The following is a 19,699-nucleotide window of genomic DNA, read 5'->3' as shown; positions in this document are numbered from 1 at the left end:
TGGCACCCGTGCGACCACGCCGCTCCCCAGCATCCCCCCGGCAGAATTAAGCGCGGTCCCCCACCGTGCCCCCCACCCTGCAGACTGACAGCACCTCCGTTATCTGCTTTCTTCCCTCTCCTGTTTCCCTTCGCCTCCACTGCTGTTTTCCCTGGGAGCATCTCTCAAATAAACCACCTGCAGCGGACTTCTGGTCTCGGGGTCTGCTTCTGGGAAAACCCAAACTAAGACACCTACATTGGGACTTCCCTGGAAGTCCAGCAGTTAAGACTCTGTGCTTCCAACGCAGGGGGCGTGGGTTTGATCCCTGGTCGGGCAACTAAGATCCCACATGCCACGGGCACTCCCCCCGCCAAAAAGACACCTACGTTGTCTCGAATCTTCATAGCAACCCTACAAGGCAGTTCCTAGTAACACCCGCATGTCACAGGCGCAGAAACTGAGGTTCACTGAGGTCAAGGGGCTTACCTAACATCAGCCATCTGATTAACAGCAGACCAGGAGCCGGGTCCAACGCCTCCCAATTCTAGAACTGGACATTGGAGCCCCTCTACCACATGTTCTCATATCTTAGTATGGAAAGATCACACATTGAAAAATCCTGCCATAAAAGCCTGGGGGCATCAACTGGTCCAGACACAGGGAGCAAACACCACTGAAGATCCGAGGTGCACAGGGTTTGAGACGGGGACAAGAGGACTGTTCCCCACCCTCCTTCTGCCTCCCCAAACCTAGTTATACCCCCTACGCCTGCCCTTTGGCTGGAATGGAAGCTAGGGATGGGAAAGAAGACAGCTCTAAGACGCAAGAAGAAGGGAGGCAGAAATACGTAAACGTTTGGAGAGAGGAAGAATCAAGTAGGAATATTCAGCCGGACTTGTGTCCGTCCAGAAGAGAGCAGACTTCAGAGTTATTTCACCCCTACTCTAGTGGTCCCTGATGTCCACATCAACCCCAGGAGGCAGATGTGCTGCAGGCGTTTTTGCAAGAGAGGAAGAAGAGGCCTGCGGGACACCTTACTTGAGGTCCCTAAGCTGTTGGGTGCTACGGCTTGTGCTGGCTGGCCTGCCCAGGGGGGCCGAGATTGACCTCCAAGCCTTTGCCCCCAGAGACAAATCCTCTGTGGTCAACGGAGATTCTCCCCCAAAAAGAAAGTTGTTTCCACACGGAGGTCCGGAGCCATCTGAGAATGTTCCCTGTGGCCTCATATCAAATGGGATCAGTTCAATACCCAGAATACAGCTTTTGCTGACCCTGAGTTACAAGCACTGTGACAGCCCAGGAAAGTAGGTTGAGTGGGATTTTTAATGCTCAGCTTTCCAACCCTTAAGACACGTTTCTTTCCTTTCTCGAAGTGGGTCAGGAAATCAAGAGACACGGGCAACTGTACAAACCTCTCAAATCTGACATTCGGCTATGGGCTTCCGTAAGGTTCTTCCTTAACCTCATGATGATCTCCTGCTGAGACAGGATTTCCTTCTGAGCAGTCCATAACTCCTCTCTGAAATTCACAAAAACAGACCTAGTCCGTTCAAACTCAATCTCTGTGGTGTCTCCAGTGTCTGGAAGGGGCCAAGTACAAAGTCAAAGCGATCCCCGGTCAGTGACGGTCCACGGGATGCCCGTCCCAGCAAGGGCGATATGCACACTCTTTAAAAATACCCAAAACAAACATCCATGTGGATGTACCTTCAGTAAAAAGAAATACATGGAGACAGAACAGAGGATCCCGGCTGGGTTCGCTCTGAGGTTGACGTACAACTAGTACGAAGGGGACACCCCTTGCTGCTCAAGCATCTGTCAGCGTGAACCAGTGCTCTTGTGGACTTTCCATCTTTGGTGCAGAGAGGAGGGAACACTATTTTTTTGTGGGTTCAGGGGTTCTTTGAGGACGGGGAAGAGGAGAGAGAAGAGGACAGTATGGCTTCTGTTCTCTCACCAGCTTCTTTTAATTCCTGGGGGAGAGACTTGGGGCCACGTGAGTGAGTGGTGCTCATGGGACCCTTTGCAAAAGAGTGGGCTCTGGGGCCCAGAAAACCCAGGGGGACCCAGCGAAGGGGGGATGAGGGCAGCTCCTTGGCTCCCACGCCCCAGATGGCAGGATGTCTTTGGCACCACAATGAGCAGGGTGGCTAACAGGGAGGTGGTGTTCTGTGGGACGAGGCCCAGCAGGTAAGCAGGACAGGCACCTTGAGGGGGGCTATGACCAGGTGTGAGACACCCCAGTCCTAAGAGAGAAGCAGTGTGTGTGTGTGTGTGTGTGTGTGTGTTGGGGGAGGAGGAAGCCCTGCAGTCATGCACATTCCAGAGGGGCTTAAGAGCTTCAGTCTCTGGGCAGGTATTAATGTCACTTCATTTGAGTTCACAGTCTTTTGAAGTCCAGGCTTCTCTTACATAGACTTTTGAAGGTACAGTGTGTGTTTATTATGGAATAGATCAAAATACTTGCAGGTTGCATGTCAAAAAAAAAAAGATTCATGTCAAAAAAAAAAGATTGGTGATCATTGGAATGGATATAACTATATACGTGTGTGTGTGTGTGTGTGTCTATCTATCTACTCCTTGGCTATAACTCTTCCAACTCGAGGATGAAACTCTGCCTCAAGGGTGTCCGCAGCTAAGGAAGTGGACCAGAGGAGAGCAATGTGATGCTGGGTCTTCTCCAGGTCCTGGCTACTGCTGTCTTTAGGGAGAGTTCTTTCTACCAGGAGGAGTCCGTCAGGAACTTTTCAGAACATGCGGGGCTGAGTATCTGAGTATCTCTGCCTTCTTGGGGTAAAAACCCTGTGACATCAGACTTTGGTAACTGGTATTTGGTGCAGGGCTCAGGCTGGTGGTTTGTCTCCTTTGAGAAACGTTCTGGATCCTTTCTCTGCATCACATGACTGCCTTCTGGTTTGTACCCTGCTTGGCAGTGGCTTTCAGGATCTTTCCCATCCATGGGTTTTGTTTCTCTGGAAACCGTTAGCTCTTTGAGGCTCCAGGTATGGACTTTTGGGTTGGGAGGGATCTTCAAAGTTTAGTCCAACCTCTTAACATTTAACCGTCTCCAGGACTCCACGCCACCGAGGGCGCTCCACTGTTTGAAACCTGCTTATAATACCTGGGAACAGGCTTGCCCCGAGCAGGTACTCGGGAAAAATAGCTAATCATAGCATTAGCTGGCATTCATGTACTCGTTTCGCAAGCAAGGAAGGCACAGGAGGTTACGTGACCTGCCCGGGGCCACACACCTGGAGAGTGCTGAGTTGGGATCTGAACATAGATCTACTCAGATCTTTCCATGATTGAGAAACTAAAGGGATCGAAAAACTCAAACAGCAGCAAGAATAGCCCAGACTCAACTCCTTTTTTTCCGAATCTGACAACGCGGCCAGGAGCGGGGGTCCGGCCAGGTACTCACATCAGGCGGTCGCACACCGCGTCTTTGCTGGAGCTCTCCACCGCACGTGCTGCTGCTGGGTCTTGCTGTGTTTCCCCCTCCTGGGCTGAATCAGAGGGACACGCCCGCGTTATCACACTCCTCACGCAACAGACGTTTTCCTTCACCTTTGCTTATCAACGCACCTATGTCTTTCTCAACGTGCAAATCTTCCCTCTCCACCTCATGAGAACCACCGTGTGTTCTGTGTCACAGGCTGTCCCCCCAGCCCCACCCCCCTGCACCATGTATGAGCTCATGAAATGTTTCCAGCTACTCTCTAAGGCAGGGATCGCTGACTCCATTGACCGCCGAGGAAACGGGCTCAGGAGGGGTGGGACCTGCCGGTGACCACTCATCTAAGCGGTGAGAGGTGGAGCCTTAACCCCTGGGTCGCACCTCCTGCCCTATTTCCTGCTATCGGCTCAGACAGGAGTCCCATCCTGTTCTCACCTCCCACTTACTCCTCAGCCCACTGCTTTCCGGTTTCCGCCCCCACCCTCAGGTCACCCGCTCATTTCTGTGTTCAATAGATGCTTACGGAGCATCTGCTTGACGGCAGGCACAGCTCTAAGTGTGGGGTGACAAAGATGTAGTCACTCTTGGGCCCCAGCTGAAACACCCTCCCTCTGACCTGGACCTGGGCTGGGAAACTGAGTCCCGCCCGGTGCTCTTGCCGTGGTGCCCTGTTCATCCCGGGTCCCCTGTCGGGCAGTGAGTTGGCTAACTGCAGGGACGCTGCCTGGCCTGTCCATTGCTGGACCCCCAGTGATGCGAATGAGCTCGGGATGTAGCAGATGCTCAGTGAAGCGTGTTGAGTGAAGGAATCCATGAGGTGAGCCCTGACAGCTTGTCAACCGGCCTGAGACTAGGACCGTGGTTCTCAACCAGGGGTCAGTTTACCCCGAAAGGGACATCTGGCCGTATCTGGAGAGACTTTGGTTGTCACACTGGAGTGGGGTGGGCATCCAGTGGGTATAGGCCCTCAGGGCACAGGACAGCCCCCAACAAAGCGCTCTCCAGCCCAAACGGCAACAGCAGCGCCAAGGATGAGACACCCTGGCCGGGGGCCTCTACTTCCGGAACTCGTTTCCAGGAGCTCACTGTCTTCAGTTTTACGTGTCCCCTTGGTCATTCGGGGTGAATGAGTGCTCACAGCTCTGAGTTCTTTCTTCAGCCTCTTTCTTTTTTTTTTAAGAGATAAACCCCAGCTGGTTATGAAAGCGCATTAGACAAAGTCGCAAATTGCTGATGGCAGAGAGATGCCTTTGAAAGGCCCCTGCACGGGATGTTTCCATGTGGAAAAGATGATTCCTGTCATGCTGCTCTGACACCGCTAACAGGCCCGGCAGCCTGTGCCCCTCGCTGGCTGACCGGCCTGGCACAAAGGCTGTCCCTGCTCATTGCTGTTACTTCTGCTGAACCTGGGCCTTGAGGGCGCCTAACCTTGTTGTGTAACAAGAAGAGAAGGGCTCCAGACAAGAGAGGAGCTTTTAAATGAGGTGCAGACTTTTCTGGTCCATCAGCCTAGGGGGACCCTCAGGGTCCTCGGAACCTGACCTGAACATTAAGATTTCCCCGGCGTCTCTTTGGACCAACCTGGGTCATTGTCCTTCAGTGTTGCAATCTCTCCTTCTATTTTTTTATGGTGTTCGGTCACTTTCTGGAGTCTCTCTTCGAGACTCACGATGGTCTGGGAGTGCTGTTTGATTTGCTCCTTGTATTCCATGATTTGTTTTTCAAACCCGTGCTTCTGCGATGCCTGCTCTTCTTGGAGGGCCCTTACTGTGTGCTGTTGCAGCTGCAACCGCTCCTCCATCATGATCTGGGAAAACAGACGTGGTTAACGTGACCTTGGGAGCTGGATAAGAGGACAATAACAACAATAACAATGTGGCCCCCCTGCACCCACTGGCACCGAGCTCGCCCCACCCCAGGACCTTTGCATGTGCTGTTCACGCTCACGGTACACTCCTCCCCCAGCTCCTCGCATGGCTGACTCCTTGTGTGTCAGGCCTCAGCTCCAATGTCACCTCCTCCGAGAGGCCCTCCCTGACTGCCTATCTGAAGGAGACACCATCCTGTTTTATTTTCCCCGAGGCGCTTCTCACCATCTGGACCATCTCATGTCTTTGTTTCTCGCTCCCACTGGAACGTAAGCTCCATGAGAGCAGAAACTTACCCTTTCTCACTTACCGATATGCTCGCAGCATCAGTGTCTAAATCCCTGCCGCAGCATCTAGATCCAGATGCTCAGTAAGTATCGATTGAATTAATGAGTGAACAATTTCATAAGAAAAAAGGGAATAAATTTGTATTTCATAAAAACAAAAATTACCATTGGTCCCCTGATGGGGAGTCAGACCCTTTCCAGTGACCGCCCTCCCCGCTTGTGGCTGCTCTGCGCACCGGGGCCTCAGTGCCTCATCCGTGCTCCCCTCTGGCTTCTCCTACCCCTTCCTCCGCTCTCCGGATGACGTCATCCTCCTGCTACCTGGATGATGTCACTCCCCAGCTCTCTGGATGGCGTCACTCTCCTGCTCCTGATTCCAGTTCACACGTTGGGCCTCTGATCTCCTCCAGATGTATAAATTCTCTGCCTGCGATGCTCACACACACCCCCTCTTTCAACATTCACTCCACCAAGGCTATCTTAAAATTTAGTTCCCATGTCTTGCTTCCTGCCCCAAATCTACTGTGCCACCAAAAGCTGGGGCAACTTTTTATCTTGACTACCCCACCCTCCGCTCAGGCGGAATCCTTCATCCTCTCCAGAAAGGAGGCGCTCTTCCACAGGGGTCCCCCCACCCCCACCCCTGACCTCCATCTTTCCAGCACCTCCACGTGCCATCATCCCTGCTGCTGCCCTGGTGCCAAGCTCGCCTGCCTCCTTTGGCTCCTCCCTCTCCTCAGTACTCCTGTCCTGCCAATCGCTTATTAAGTCCTGCCATCTCTCTTGTCACTCTCTCCATAGCGGCGCCTTCCTTCCACTCCTCTGCTACCCTGAGGGTCCAGGTCCTGTGATTCAGGACTACAGCAACGGCCACCACGTGCCACACCCCGAGCTGGTGTCTCTAAGTCCAGTCCCTCCCAGATTCACTCTGTGCACTTCTGCCAGGTCAGTCCTCATTACCTCCTTGTCCACAGACCTGTCGGTTGAATGTATGAATGACAGGTGACTACAGTATTGAGCCCTGATGGTAGAGGACCTTGAATGCCAACATAAAATTGCAAAACATTATCTTAAAGTCTGCGGAATAGTCACTGACCCCTAAATTCCGGGGATGCTCAGTCCTTCAGCCTGATCCTGTGAGGACCCCGAATTACATCTTAGAAGGCCCTGGAGAAAGAGCGTCATAGCTACTGTTTACCTTTTATATTAAATGAATGTTTCTCAACAGGGGGTGATTTTGCCCCCTGGGGGACATGTGGCAAAGTCGGAAGACATTTTTAGTTGTCACAACTGGGGGTAGGGTGCCACTGGCATCTCATGGGTAGAGACCAGGGATGCATCTACACATCCTATAATGCACAGGGCAGCCCCCCAATGAGAAAGAGTTACCCAGCCCAGAGCATCAACAGTGCAGAGGCTGAGAACCCTTGGTCTAGACCACGCATCCTCATGGCATCGTGATTGTGCATTGAAGAGAAAATTCTCTCATCCCCGGAAGGCACTGACTTACCATTTTTGTCTTGGCAGTTTCCAGTTCAGCTAATGTTTCATTTAATTTCATGGTGAGGCTCTCTGCTTTTAGACTTTCAGCCGTCTTTGTTTTCTGAGTCTTTTCTACCATGGCCAGTGCATCATTTAATTTATTATTTAAAATGTCTTCTTTTTGCATTTTAAAATCTATTTCCTAGACAAATAGCAAGCATCAAATTAACAGAACTTCAGAAATAAATATGGACCTTAGCCTCCCCCTCCCATTTTCAGCGAGGAGGTGACCTCTGTTCTGTTATTGTTCTGTTGATCCTTTCAAAGTCCAAAGTCCATGCTTTCTCTGGAAGGTTCCAATTATTACAGAACTCTTTCATATTCAGCTGAGATCTGTCTCCTTGAGATTTTTGGTCTCTGAGCTCAGTTCTGTCACCTGGAGCTCATTGAATAAGTTTTATTTCTCTTTTATGAGACAGCCCTTTAAATATTTGAGGAGGGCTGTCATGTCTCTCCCTAAATCTATTTTCCAGGATAAATATGTTGAGTTCCTTCACCCCTTCGTCACAGGACTTGCCTTCAGGACACTCCTCCATCTTCCTCCGTGGCTTTGGCCCTGGGATGAACTCCCCTCCTCCCACGGGGCCCCGGCAAGACTGGACTCCGGTTGACGTGTCCTCAAAATCTTCTCCCTCCTCCTGGGACCCATTCTTTCGATCTTTGTCAAAATTCTACTCTCCTCCTTGAGTCCATCCTCAAACATTGCGGAATGTGGGCTTTGTGACAGGCCCTGTGCTAGGGTTGGATGGACTTTATTTACTTGACCTAAAAAAAATTATTTATGTATGTATTGGCTGAGTTGGGTCTGTGTTGCTGCATGCGGGCTTTCTCTAGTTGTGCTGAGCAGGGGCTACTCTTCGTTGCAGTGTGCAGGCTTCTCATTGTGGAGGCTTCTCTTGTTGAGGAGCATGGGCTCTAGGCGCTTGGGCTTCAGTAGTTGTGGCGCACGGGCTTAGTAGCTCCGAGGCATGTACGATCTTCCCGGACCAGGGCTCGAACCCCTGTCTCCTCCATTGGCAGGCGGATTCTTAACCACTGCGCCACCTGGGAAGTCCCTTGACTTCATTTAAAAAAAAAAATTCTTTCTTCAACATTCTCATGGTATCTTTATCACAGCTCATTATTTGGCTGAGAAATGATGTATTTGTCAAACAATAAATTTTGAGCTGTGCAAGGTACCCATCATTATAAGAATTTTGTTTTGTTTTTTTCCCATAGCCAGTAATTTTGAGGAAAGTACATTTTAGAGAGGTACAGTGAAACTGTAGAAGCAGCTGTGGGACTGTAATATTCAGTTGACTTCATTTTTTAGAGCAGGTTTAGGTTCACCGTAAAACTGAGCAGAAAGTACAGGGTTTGCATTTAACTCCTGCCCCCAACACATGCACAGCCTCCCTCACCACCAACATCTCCCACGGGAGTGGGACATTTGTTACACTGATGAACCTACACGGACACGTCATTGTCACCCAAAGTCCACAGTTCACATTGGGGTTCACGCTTGTTGTACATTCTGAGGGTGTGGGCAAATGTATAAGACATGTATCCGCTGTCACAGTATCATACAGAATAGTTTCACTGCCCTAGAAACCCTGTGTGCTCCATCCGTTCATCACCCACCCCCCACTCCCTTACCAATCCCTGATCTTTTTACTCTCACCATAGTTTTGCCTTTTCCAGAACGTCATGTAGTCGGAATCACGCTGTATATAGCCTTTTCACGAACATTATTTAATCCAATCTAAAATACATTCTTGAGGTGCAGTGCTGGGCGTTCCCAGACTGTTGGTGGCAGTGAAAACTGGAATGACCTTTCTGAGGGGTCGTTTGGGAACGTGTATCCTAAGCCTGGAGATGTTCATATCCTGTGACCCAGTGATTCCACTTTCGGAGATGTAGCCTAAGGACGTGACCACGCATGCGCACAAGGCCCGGAGGCGCACAAGGCCCGGAGATGCACGAGGCTGCGCAACCAAGCATCTTTTTACTCCAGTGAAAAGTGAAAAACAGCCCGGTGCCCGAGGGTAAACGAATCAAGGTTCACCCAACACGGTGCAAACCCAGGTCATCCTTTACGTGCAGGCTGTAGAAGGAAGTTCGATGACACGTGGACATACTTGTAATATATTAAGTCAAAACGCAGCGTGCACAGTATAACAGCGTAAATCACTTTGTAACAAATCGATATTTGTCGATGCCTGTAATAATGATCAACATAAAGCTGGTCTGGAAGGAGTCACATCAAAATGTCACTACTGGTCACTCTGCTCAGTGCAATCATGAGTGATTTTCCCTGTTTTTCAAAACTTCTAGAGCTAACAGGTGCTTCTTTTATCCTTGGGAAAGGAAACTGATTTTTTTTTTTGAAACAAACAAAACATGATTCCCGTCATGTGATGCCTGCAAGCCTTGCCTAGGAGAAGCTTCATCCTCTCGGTACCATCACTGAGCTCTGTCTATTCTTACTCTAACAATCTTGCCATGGTCGTTACTGTTGAGAAATCCCAGTGCAGACAGTGTGCAGGCCTGGCTGGAGGAGGTGCTCCCTGGGGTCAGTAGCAGGCACATCGCAGAGCAGCGACACTCCAGCTGTCCCGGGGAATCCACGACAAGCTGAGATGGTTTCGCTGATGGGCCATGAAGCTGCCTAACACGCTGCCTGGCATCTTTGCTCCTTGCCAGCTACTCAGCACTTTACTCAAGTTCAGTGCACTTTACTCAAGTTCAGTGTTCCAGTGGGTCTGAATTTATTTTTCTTTTCCCCTCTTCCCTTTCTCACATAAATCCTGTCTTTACTTAGGTAGATGAAATCAGTCTTTCGAACGTTCTTCCACGTATACCAGGCAAATAAGCAACTCTGTGTCTGAGTGGGTCTTTGACCTTGTACTTCCTTGGTCTTTCTTGGTAAATGGGGTGTCCCTGGGGCAGAGTCCTGTTTCTCCTTGTCTGGTGTGATGCCACCAGGCTGTCTTGAGGGTTGTCACAAGACCTTGCCCTCTGGTGTCACTGTTGTTTTCTCTAAGGCTGTTGTTGAGGATAATGTTGGTTGCATTACAGAGTCTCCTTTGTGATGATCCTAAGGAGAGATGCTCTCTGGGTCAAGCACCCAGAATGGTCTAATTTCCAGGAGCACTTGGTCCAGTTTTGCTTGTGAATTACACAAACACTCGGCACTCCCTTTCACTGTAACTGCTGGAATAAAAACTGTGACCCATTCATTGATTTCATGATACACACTTTTTTTTTTTTGGCATTAGTCTCATTCCTAATCCATTTTCTGCCCTGAATAATTTATTTAAAATTCTAATTTCTCCTTTTCTCCTACTCCTAATTGAAGTGTTGTATGGAAGAGCCATGGTGAATCATTAGGGAAACAAGGCTGTGTGTAGAGATGGCCCCTCTTGGGCTCTCTCTTGGCCTGTGGCGTCCGCCTGCCCGTGGGGAGTCCTGCACAAGTGTGTCAGCCCGGAGCTGACAAGTCTCACTTCACCCAGCTCTGCTCTGCTTCCTCTGAACACACTCCAGTTGGTCAAGGCCCCCCTTAAAAAGTGGTGCCCAGGACTGATATGTAATCCAGATGTAGTTTACTGGCACTAATCTCCCTCGAGCAGCCTTGTTCCAAGAGCACCATCTCCTTTTGGGCTGCTTGTTAAAAATGCAGATTCCTGAGTCCTCCCTACAGTGAATCAGAATCTCTGGGGGGCTTCCCCAGGAATCGGGTTTTTAAAAGAACCACCCCCAGGGGACTTCCCTGGCGGTCTGGTGGTTAAGACTCTGAGCTTCCACTGAAAGGGGCGTGGGTTCAATCCCTGATTGGGGAACTAAGATCCTGCATGATGTGCAGTGTGGCCAAAAAAAGAAAAAGAGAAGAAGAGGAGGAGGAGGAGGAAGAAAACAGCCCCTCCCATATATAACATTCTATATGTGCTAATGTTTGGGAACCCTTCTCTGAAGAAAACGATCTAAGATTGATGTGAATAGGCTTAAAGACTTAAGTCCCATCTCGTCTTGAAAATCCTTTGAAACCGTATTTGCTGGTATTTAAATTTAACCCACTACTGTCAGGTTGTGGGTTTATCACTTGTCTTGACTTTTGAGATGTTGGCCTCTGTGCATGCGTGGGTGGGTGTGTGTATCCCTTGTATGCTGGGACCCAGGAGGAGTGAATGTAGTCCTGCAGCTTCGAGGTGCCTGAGACAGGGTCCTGTGCAGCAACGTCTGCTCCTGCTGCATCTCTTACTCCCAGGGATAATCGTGAACATGGTTTGATTATGAAGGTGATGACAGCAATGCTGACAGGTTCTGGTGGAGAAACAGCACCACGGTGATCCAACATTCAGGCGTCCATATCCTGACACCCACTCTGTGGCCTGGGCGGCTGAGCCCACACCAAGCTCAAGGATAGAGAGAGGAAGGGTGATGAGGAGGGGTCCTGGAGTCAGGTAGTCCTGGGTTCAGATTCTGCCTCTCTACTTCCTGGCTGTGAGCTAATAATAATAATAATAGTAATAATAATAATAATAAAAGCGGCCAACACACGCAGCAGGCACTGAGCGCCAGGTGCTTGTCTCTGTGTATGTTACCCATCAAGCCTCACGGCTCCATGAGGTTGATCTATTGGATCACCTGTGTTTCATAAGTGGGGAAAACAAGGCACAGAGGTGGTGAGTCCTGCCTAATGTCCCACAGCCAGAGGGTGACAGAGGCAGGATCTGAACCCAGACCGCCTGCCCCCAGAAGCTGGCGCTCAGCCATGCTGGCTCCTCTGTGTCATTTCCTCTTTGAGACTCATACCTCCTTCTGCTTGGTTATGTGGTTCTCCAGATCTTGCACTTTTTTCTTCTCCTTCTCTATGGCCTCCTTCGCTTTGTGTTTCTCGTAGGCGATGCTGCTCTCTGAAATCTGGAAGTCAACAACAAGTGGTTTGAGGGTGTGTGCACAAGAAAGGAAGGGAAACGACACAGCCAGGGGAAGCCAGGATTAGTAATCGTTGACACCAGTGAGTCAGGGTTTGGGAGGGAATGCTCAAGGGACAGGATGCTCGTTGGAGAGAGAGGTGAGAATCGTGGCGTGCCTAGCACGCTGAGAACCTGGAAGTGACATCTTGGTTAGTTATGTCCTTAAAAGAGAGAGTTATTCGTCATTCAGGATTTCTGGGCTGGTGTTCAGGAAGTGACAGGCTGGTGAGTGTGCAGGTCAAGGCGTTTGGCGCTGAGCCACTAACTAAACTACTAAGCTGACAGGTGATGGCACCAATGTGGGTCCTTGTTGGGCAGTACCTGGCTTTTGGGGAGGTGGGGCAGGGGTGGGGGTGGTGGCGGGGGGTTGGCGGGGGGGAGATGCCTCCTGTCCCAGCAGTCCTGATGCCTGTGGTTTCAAAGGACACTGGCCGTCTCTCTCCAGCCTGCAAAGGCTTGGGTCCAAAAATTGAAGTCCAGGACAGTTTGGGACTGAGAACGTATATCCCATGGATCTGGTGATGGGGAGGAGATTGGAGCCCAGCCTCACCTACACAAACCGCAGGAGGGATACAGTCAGAGTAGGGTCTAGAAACTCTATTTGCAGCTGTTGAAACTCTTGTAGTTATGCCTTCCATACAAATATAAAGTTCACAAGAACAACATTTTAATGAAATAATTTATATAAGTATAAAAAAAAGACTGGAAAGATATGTACCAAAATGTAAATAATGGCTATGTGGGGGGAATTGAGATTACGGTAATTTATATTTTCTTCTTTTCACTGGTCTGTAGCGTATAAATTATCTTTAGTGAACATGCATTATTGGGTAAAAACAAAAACTACTGACAATTGTTATACTTTGGGTGTGGGTGGCCCTGGAGAAAAGACGATCTTCCCAACAGCCTTGCTGTTCTAGCATTGCATCCCTGGCCTCCACCCCACTGCCCTCCTCTGCACACGGCCTTCCTACCCCACCTGGGCTCTGACTCTCCTCCCTGCATGGGCTTGGCATTTTCCCACTGCCAAATCTGCCCAAGACTGTCCAGCCTGCACTCTGCCAGTCTGCGTCCTGTCTGACGTCAGAGGCCACATGCCCTGTGGGAGGGCGTGCTCCTTTCTCTTTTCATGCGCTGCATGGCGAATTACAAATGAAAACGATGATGGCGATATACTGCCCGTTCTCTAAATGCTGCAATATGAGCGCCTGCACCGTGCACCGAACGGCAACCCCCGGGAGGCGCCTGCCCGCCCTCCTCACCACCCCCCCAACCCCATTTCACAGGTGAGGACATAGAGGCTGTAAGTGCGGCAGTGAGAGGATGAGTAATGGTCAAGGTCACACCATCGGGAAGTGGTGGTGCCAGTGCAGATGCCAGCGCCCTGCCCTAGCTCTCCTGCCACCTGGCTTCTGGACCTTGCCTGAGCGGTCCTCCTGATTCAAACCCCACCCTACCTGGAGGCAGGAGATATGCTGGTGTGTTCATACTTAGCACAGAGCCTGCCACCCTGCTCAGCAGGAACCCACACTCTAAAACCCCACCCGGCCCATATGTATAAGGGATGCTCTGGGGACAGCCGCTCGCAGATCACAGTTTGGGTTCTACCCCTTAACAAGGCTTGCTCTGTGTCGGAGCTCTCTCACCCTACGTGGACTCTGACCTCACGTCCCTGCATGGACTGGCACAGTCTCACTGCCAAGATCTTTGCTTGACTGACCAGCCCCTATATCCCGCCATGCACACCATCTTCCCCACCCTACCTGGACTCTGATCTCGGCTGGGCAGGTGCTGTGCAATGAACGCACTGAGTCCTCGCAACAAACCTCTGACACTACACCCAGACTGCCGACGAGGGCACAGAGAGGGCAAGGGGCTTGCCCACGTCACACAGCATGTTAGGGCAGAGCTGGAATCGGAATCAGAATTGACACTTTCGGCCCACCCAGCTCTGCTGGCACGCCTCGCTCTGCCTGCTCTGTGTCTCCCTCTGGCTCTCTCCCCTGACCCTCATTTGGCTGCCATCTCGTTCCAGCTTCATTTCATTCTTCCCGTCCTGCCCCCGTCCGTCCCCCTGGCTCACTCAGGTGCCTCCTCCTTTGCACTTGGGCCACCTGACCCAGTGGCATCCTTTTCCCACCGATGTTCCCGTGGTCCTCCCGCTCCCCACCAGGTCTCACTCAATGTCACCTCCTCGAGAGGCCCTCCCTGCCCGTGGGCCAGTCTCTAGCCCACAGCCTGTGGCTCTGGAGTCACCTGTGCGTTTGTTTGCACGGTCATACGTCCTCCACCCTGGAGTGGAGGGCGTGGCCCCGGTCCGTCTAGGGCTCTGCAGTATCCCTGACACCCAATAAGGTCTGGCGCACGGTAGGTGCTCGGTAAATATTTGCGGATGGATGACTAAACTGAGTGAAACAATTTATCGAGTCACCAGTTCTGTTTCTGGAAGTTCCACGGGGGCTGGCATGTGTTGCGGGTGCCCCCTCGGTCCCCAGAGCCCGGCATCACAGGCCACTGAGGGCATGTCTCCCTGGCCTCCTGGCTCTGGACAGCCCTTCTTTGACGTCCAGGACGTGACCTGGGCATTCATCCCTCCTCTCCGCCGTGGGGCCTGCCTTTCGTGGTGGCTCCGGGCAGGTGTGGCTGGTGGGCCTAGTCCCCAGGCTGGTGGGGGTGGATGTCACGGGCTCTGCCTGGGCCTGGTGCTTGGACATCCCTCCCCCTTCCCACATCACCCTCTCCTCGAGGGTGTACTTCTCCTCTGTTCCAGAAGGCCCTGACCCCTGGTGCTTATTTGATATGAGCAGATTAGGTACCGTCTAATCTATCCTCCTCTACAAGTTTGTGTCTCTATCTGTCCATCAGCCCAGGGAGGGTCTACTTTTGGAGTCTATGAAACTAGGAGCCTGGAGCCAGGAAGGTGTTTTCCTACTGTGCCCACGCTGGGTGCATCATAAACACCTTACGATGAGGAGGAGGATGCTGGCTGAGGGACTGACCCAGACTCCAACCCAGGGGGTCTCCCCTGGATTCACCTCCTTCCCCCAGGTAGTGACCAGCAGTGCTTATGGAGACGGCCCTCCGTGTGTGAGTGCAGTTCTAAGCACTTAATGTACACTGACTCTAAGCCCGTGGGGCAGGGACTGTTACCATTCCCATGTTACAGATGAGGACACTGAGGCACAGGAGGTTAGGCGATCTGCCCCGGGGTCATCCAGCGGGTGAGTCCTGTGACCTGATGTCGGCCGCTCCGAACGGAGGCAGCGCTCCCCATCTGCCCGCTGCACCACCTGCTCTACATCAGGGCACCGCAACACAGCCTCACAGCTGGCTCTGGAGCTCCTGCCAAAGGGCCTTTGGCTGCCACCGCCCACCTTCTCCGTCTGCTCCTCGTACCTCCTTCTGCTGGCTTAGGTGGTTCTCCAGATCTTGCACTTTTCTCTTTTCCGTCTCTATGGCTTCCTTGGCTTTTCTCTTCTCATGGGCAATGCTGCTCTCCAAAACCTGAAAATCAATGACCGGTCTTTTTGGTTGTCTGCACATTAGGGGGAAAATTGCGAATAATGGTGATGCTGATTATAACGCCAGTAGCTCAGACACTGGGGGTTGGTCTTCCACGCCAGGGCCCCAGGCCAGCACGTCTCACCCAGCTTACTCTCCAGGCAACCTCAGCAGAGAAGTTAGTGTCTCCATTTAATAGACGAGGAAACTGAAGAATGGAAAGTTGGTGAAGGCCCCGGGGGCATGCAGTGTGTCAGTGGTGAGGCCGGACCGAACCCTGCAGGTTGCCTGTGGGCGGAGGCCCTGCAAGGAGCGAGGAAGCAGAGGCCACCAAGCCTGTCTTATTACAGAGTCTGAGCTCTTATCACTGTGCCAGGCGGCCTCTCTGATAAGAAGAAGAATCTCATTAATAATGGAATTTCCCATTATTGAAATAAATCTCTGAAGGAGAATCAGGTTTCTAGAGGAGGGCAGTGTATTGAATTAATGGGCCACACACACCCGTTTCTAGAAGGGGTGGGGGCGAACCTCACAAGGGAAGCTCCGGGAGGATGGGAGGGCTGGGGTTGGTATTTCGTGCCCATAATCAGGGAATTTTATGTAGGAAGCAACTTGCTGATAAGCCGGTCCGTTAAATGGTTTATGCAAATTGCAGAAGGCTAGAAGTTGCGGGTAAGGCCAACTTTCAAAAGGGTTGTGTTTTAAACACCAGCTTGGCCGTCAGATGTCTGGAACTTGGAACAGGGTTTCCATTATAGCTGATGGTTAGGGTGCGAGGTCAGCCTGCAAAAATATCTAATCCATAATAGGGATGAAACAGTACACACTTTTATATATTTTGCAGTGAAAAGCAGTTTAGAAAACACTCAGCTGTTCCAACACCACCCCTGAACGAAGCAGAAGAGCAGTAACACCATGGGAGCCTCAAGCTTATTTTGAACGTTTGAGGCGGGTTTCCAGGTAAGACATTTTCCTGCAGGTGACTGAGGCTGGCTCCACTGCGCCTGACCTCACGTCTACACTCAGGACTTTGCTCTCGGCAGCTCCTCTGCAGCTGAGACAGGCGCTACAGGGAAAGCTGTCCTCGCACGACTCACGCCCAGGTCCTGTCTCCCTCAGCCGCTTTGCTCCCACACTCCTGGGCACTCCTGGGAATGAGCCTTTAACATTATCTCCAAACCTGCATTATGACCTAGTGATTCTGCTGTCCTTAAAGATTTGTCTGACAGTGTGGAGGAAGGTCTAATAGAAAGAAAAATCAAATGACTGTTTGAGGTTGATCAAAGTCTGTGTCTGGGATTTTGATCTCAGAATCCCCCAACAGGAAGGCATGGAGAGGTCCTGCCAGGGGAAGCGGGCTGGCGCTGTCCTCGGCCTGGGTGACCCGGCCACAGCTCCTCCCTGCCCTGGGGTTGTCCACCACCAGGCTTTCCTTAAATCTCCCTCCTGAAGTGCCCCGTGACCTCGAGGTCTCTAAATTCAAGAGGCTCCCCCATCCCTATGCTGATGACCTCTCCGTGGCATTTGGCCCCTGCGAACCTTTGTGAGACCCTCCACCTCCTCGCCTCCCCTGGAGAAATAACTCAGGACCAGACCCTGACACTGTTTACACAGGCCGGCAGAGCACAGCTGCACCAGAGACCTGGGTGAGACCCGACGTGTAAACACCTCTGTCTCTGGACTGGGTCGAAAGGCACAGGCTCTGCCCACCAGGCTCCTTATTTCTCCCTCACTGGTGGGTGGGCAACGGTTTCACCCTGAGGAGTAAGGATGCAGTGAGGGGCTGGTAGGAGGCAAGTCCCTAAAGAGAAGTGGAAGGACAGTGACAGCGTGAATAGCTACCATTCACTGAGTGAGGGTTTGGGGTCACACACTTCATTGTACGTTATCTCTAGTCCTCACAGCCATCCTTTAAAGTGGGGAGGTACTGAGCCAGTAGGTAGCCCAGCCGGAATGTGAACCCGGGTCTCATCCGGCTGTAAAGCCTGCACTCTTTACTCCTCTGTGCTGCCCCAGGATTGAGGTGCTAATGAAAACATTTTGTAAAAAAGAGACTCAGGGATCTGAGGGTGACCATGAGGTGAGTATCAGTGAACCATGTAATAGGGCTTTCCCCAAAGCTAGTCTGGACACATCAATAGAGGTACAACATCCTCAACGAGGGAGAGAAGAGTCCTGCTCTAAGCCTCTAAATGCTGGAGAACTGCGTCCAGTCTTGGCTACAAACACTTTAGGAAGAGAATAGATGATGGGTTGCAAACTCAGATGCCTACAGGGGCTCGACAGCAACCCGAAACACAGTGGGTTGTGTTTACTGCAATGGGGAATGGTGAGGACTGCGGCGAACTTCTGCTACTTGGTTCCGCTCCAGTCTGTTTTTGCTGAGTGGAAAGGAGGGCCAGATTTCCTGACTTCTTAGGAGAGGATGGAAATATGGGTTTTTCAGTACATTTTATGAATTCAAGATAAAACACTCTAGGACCAAACAGAACATGTCCACAGGCCCTTTTCAGCTACTGAATGCCTATCTATGACTTCTGGAACACAGAGCAGCTCAGAGGAGGGGACCCCGGCTCCAGGCCTGTGAAGGGCATTTGTGTCTGGAGAGGAGCAGGTGCCTCTATTCTCAAGCATCTGAAAGGTTATTCTGTGGAAGAGAAAGTATTCAATAGATGGGTCTTGCAGGAGCCCAGGGGGCGGGTGGAGGATTGAAACCCTTCTGAAAAAGAGTTTAATTCAACTCAACCTAAAAGAGGAGTTTTCTGCCAGCCCAAGGCGTCAACAATGGGATGGACTGCACTGGGCTGCAGAAAATTCCTTGGTGTTGGAGCTGAAGGCTGGATAATTTTAGGATGTTGTTGGAGGATTTAACCAGCCCAGGACTCTGTACTTTCTCCATTTTTGTGATTTGGGATGCAATCGCCATGCAGAAAATGCTCATGTCACCAATCCCAACTTGTTCCCTATCTAGATTTTATGCTGTTTAAATTTTTTCCAACTGGCTGTCAAGGCTACAGCTCTAGGGTTCTATCCTAGCGTCCTCCTCGCTTCTTCCCAGAGCAGCTGAGCCCTCCCAAGGATAAATCTCTCTAGGAAAGTCCGCCTCTAGGAAAGTCCACCACGCACTACTCCCCATCATCCGTGGTTCTAAACTTACTTCCATTTGGCTCTCAAACCGGATTTGGGCTCGAGCTGACTATCTCCCTGAGCTGCATACCTCCTTCTGGCGGGTTAAGCGATTCTCCAGCTCTTGGACTTTGCTCTGTTCTTCTTCTAATGCTACCTTCGCTCTGTTTTTCTCCTGAGAAATGGTTTCCTCTGAAGCCTGAAAACCAATGACCATTGTTTAGTAGACATAATTACCATGGCGGGAATGTGGGATCCGCCAGGCACTGCCCAGGTAAGCCCTTCACTGCTCACATCATCCCCTCGGGGGGCACTGTGTGCAGCTGAGGGCCTGGGAGCTGGGGGGGGGCAGGTCCAAGTGAGCGCCCCAGTGCAGTCCCTGCTGGCTGCCCGTCCTCCACTTGGGCTCGGGCTGACCCTGCCTCCCCGAGCTCATACCTTCTTCTGGCGGGTTAAGCGATTCTCCAGCTCTTGAACTCTCTTCTGTTCTTCCTCTAATGCTTCTTTTGCTCTGTTTTTTTCTTGAGTAATGCTTTCCTCCAAAGCCTGAAAGTCACAACTGTTGTTTAATAGACATAGTTACCATGGTAGGAATCTGGACTCTGTGCCAGGCCCTGCACTGATTAACTCTATCAGTGGTTCTCTTACAACCACTCCACAGAAAACTGTGGGCAGTACACCTGAGGGCCAAGAGCACAGGGTCTGGAGTTGGCAGGCCCAAATTAGAGCCTCTGGTTGATCCTTCCTGGGTGTATAGTCTGGGGCAAGTGAGAGGCTTTAGAAGCCTCAGTTTCCCTATCTGTACAATGGGGACACTAACAGCGCTTCCTGCATTGGGTTGATGTGAGGAGCAGATGAGATGATGAATATGAAATGCTTGGCACATGATAACCATTCACTAGTAACGATCAATCATTTCTTCTGTCATTTCCACTTTGCAGAGGAGGAAACAGGCTTAGAGAGATTAATGAATCTGTC

At 51.2% G+C, this 19,699-nt stretch overlaps 1 protein-coding gene across 1 annotated transcript in view; it reads right to left on the bottom strand.

The window, feature by feature from the left end:
• FHAD1 (forkhead associated phosphopeptide binding domain 1) overlaps positions 1-19,699 on the bottom strand; it is a 140,699-nt gene that overhangs the window by 24,734 nt on the left and 96,266 nt on the right. Inside the window, exons 16-23 of the mRNA XM_057723042.1 lie at positions 19,160-19,267; positions 18,813-18,920; positions 15,491-15,598; positions 11,931-12,038; positions 7,105-7,278; positions 5,021-5,246; positions 3,404-3,488; positions 1,395-1,501 (exon numbers count right to left, since the gene is read on the bottom strand). Coding sequence (XP_057579025.1) covers positions 1,395-1,501; positions 3,404-3,488; positions 5,021-5,246; positions 7,105-7,278; positions 11,931-12,038; positions 15,491-15,598; positions 18,813-18,920; positions 19,160-19,267 — 1,024 coding nt within the window. The remainder of the gene's footprint in view (positions 1-1,394; positions 1,502-3,403; positions 3,489-5,020; positions 5,247-7,104; positions 7,279-11,930; positions 12,039-15,490; positions 15,599-18,812; positions 18,921-19,159; positions 19,268-19,699) is intronic.

Source organism: Hippopotamus amphibius, chromosome 1 (assembly GCF_030028045.1).
Source record: "Hippopotamus amphibius kiboko isolate mHipAmp2 chromosome 1, mHipAmp2.hap2, whole genome shotgun sequence".
Taxonomy (NCBI): Eukaryota; Metazoa; Chordata; class Mammalia; order Artiodactyla; family Hippopotamidae; genus Hippopotamus; species Hippopotamus amphibius.
The sequence above is the reverse complement of the archived record's forward strand: the minus strand, read 5'-3'. Positions and strand labels throughout refer to the sequence as shown.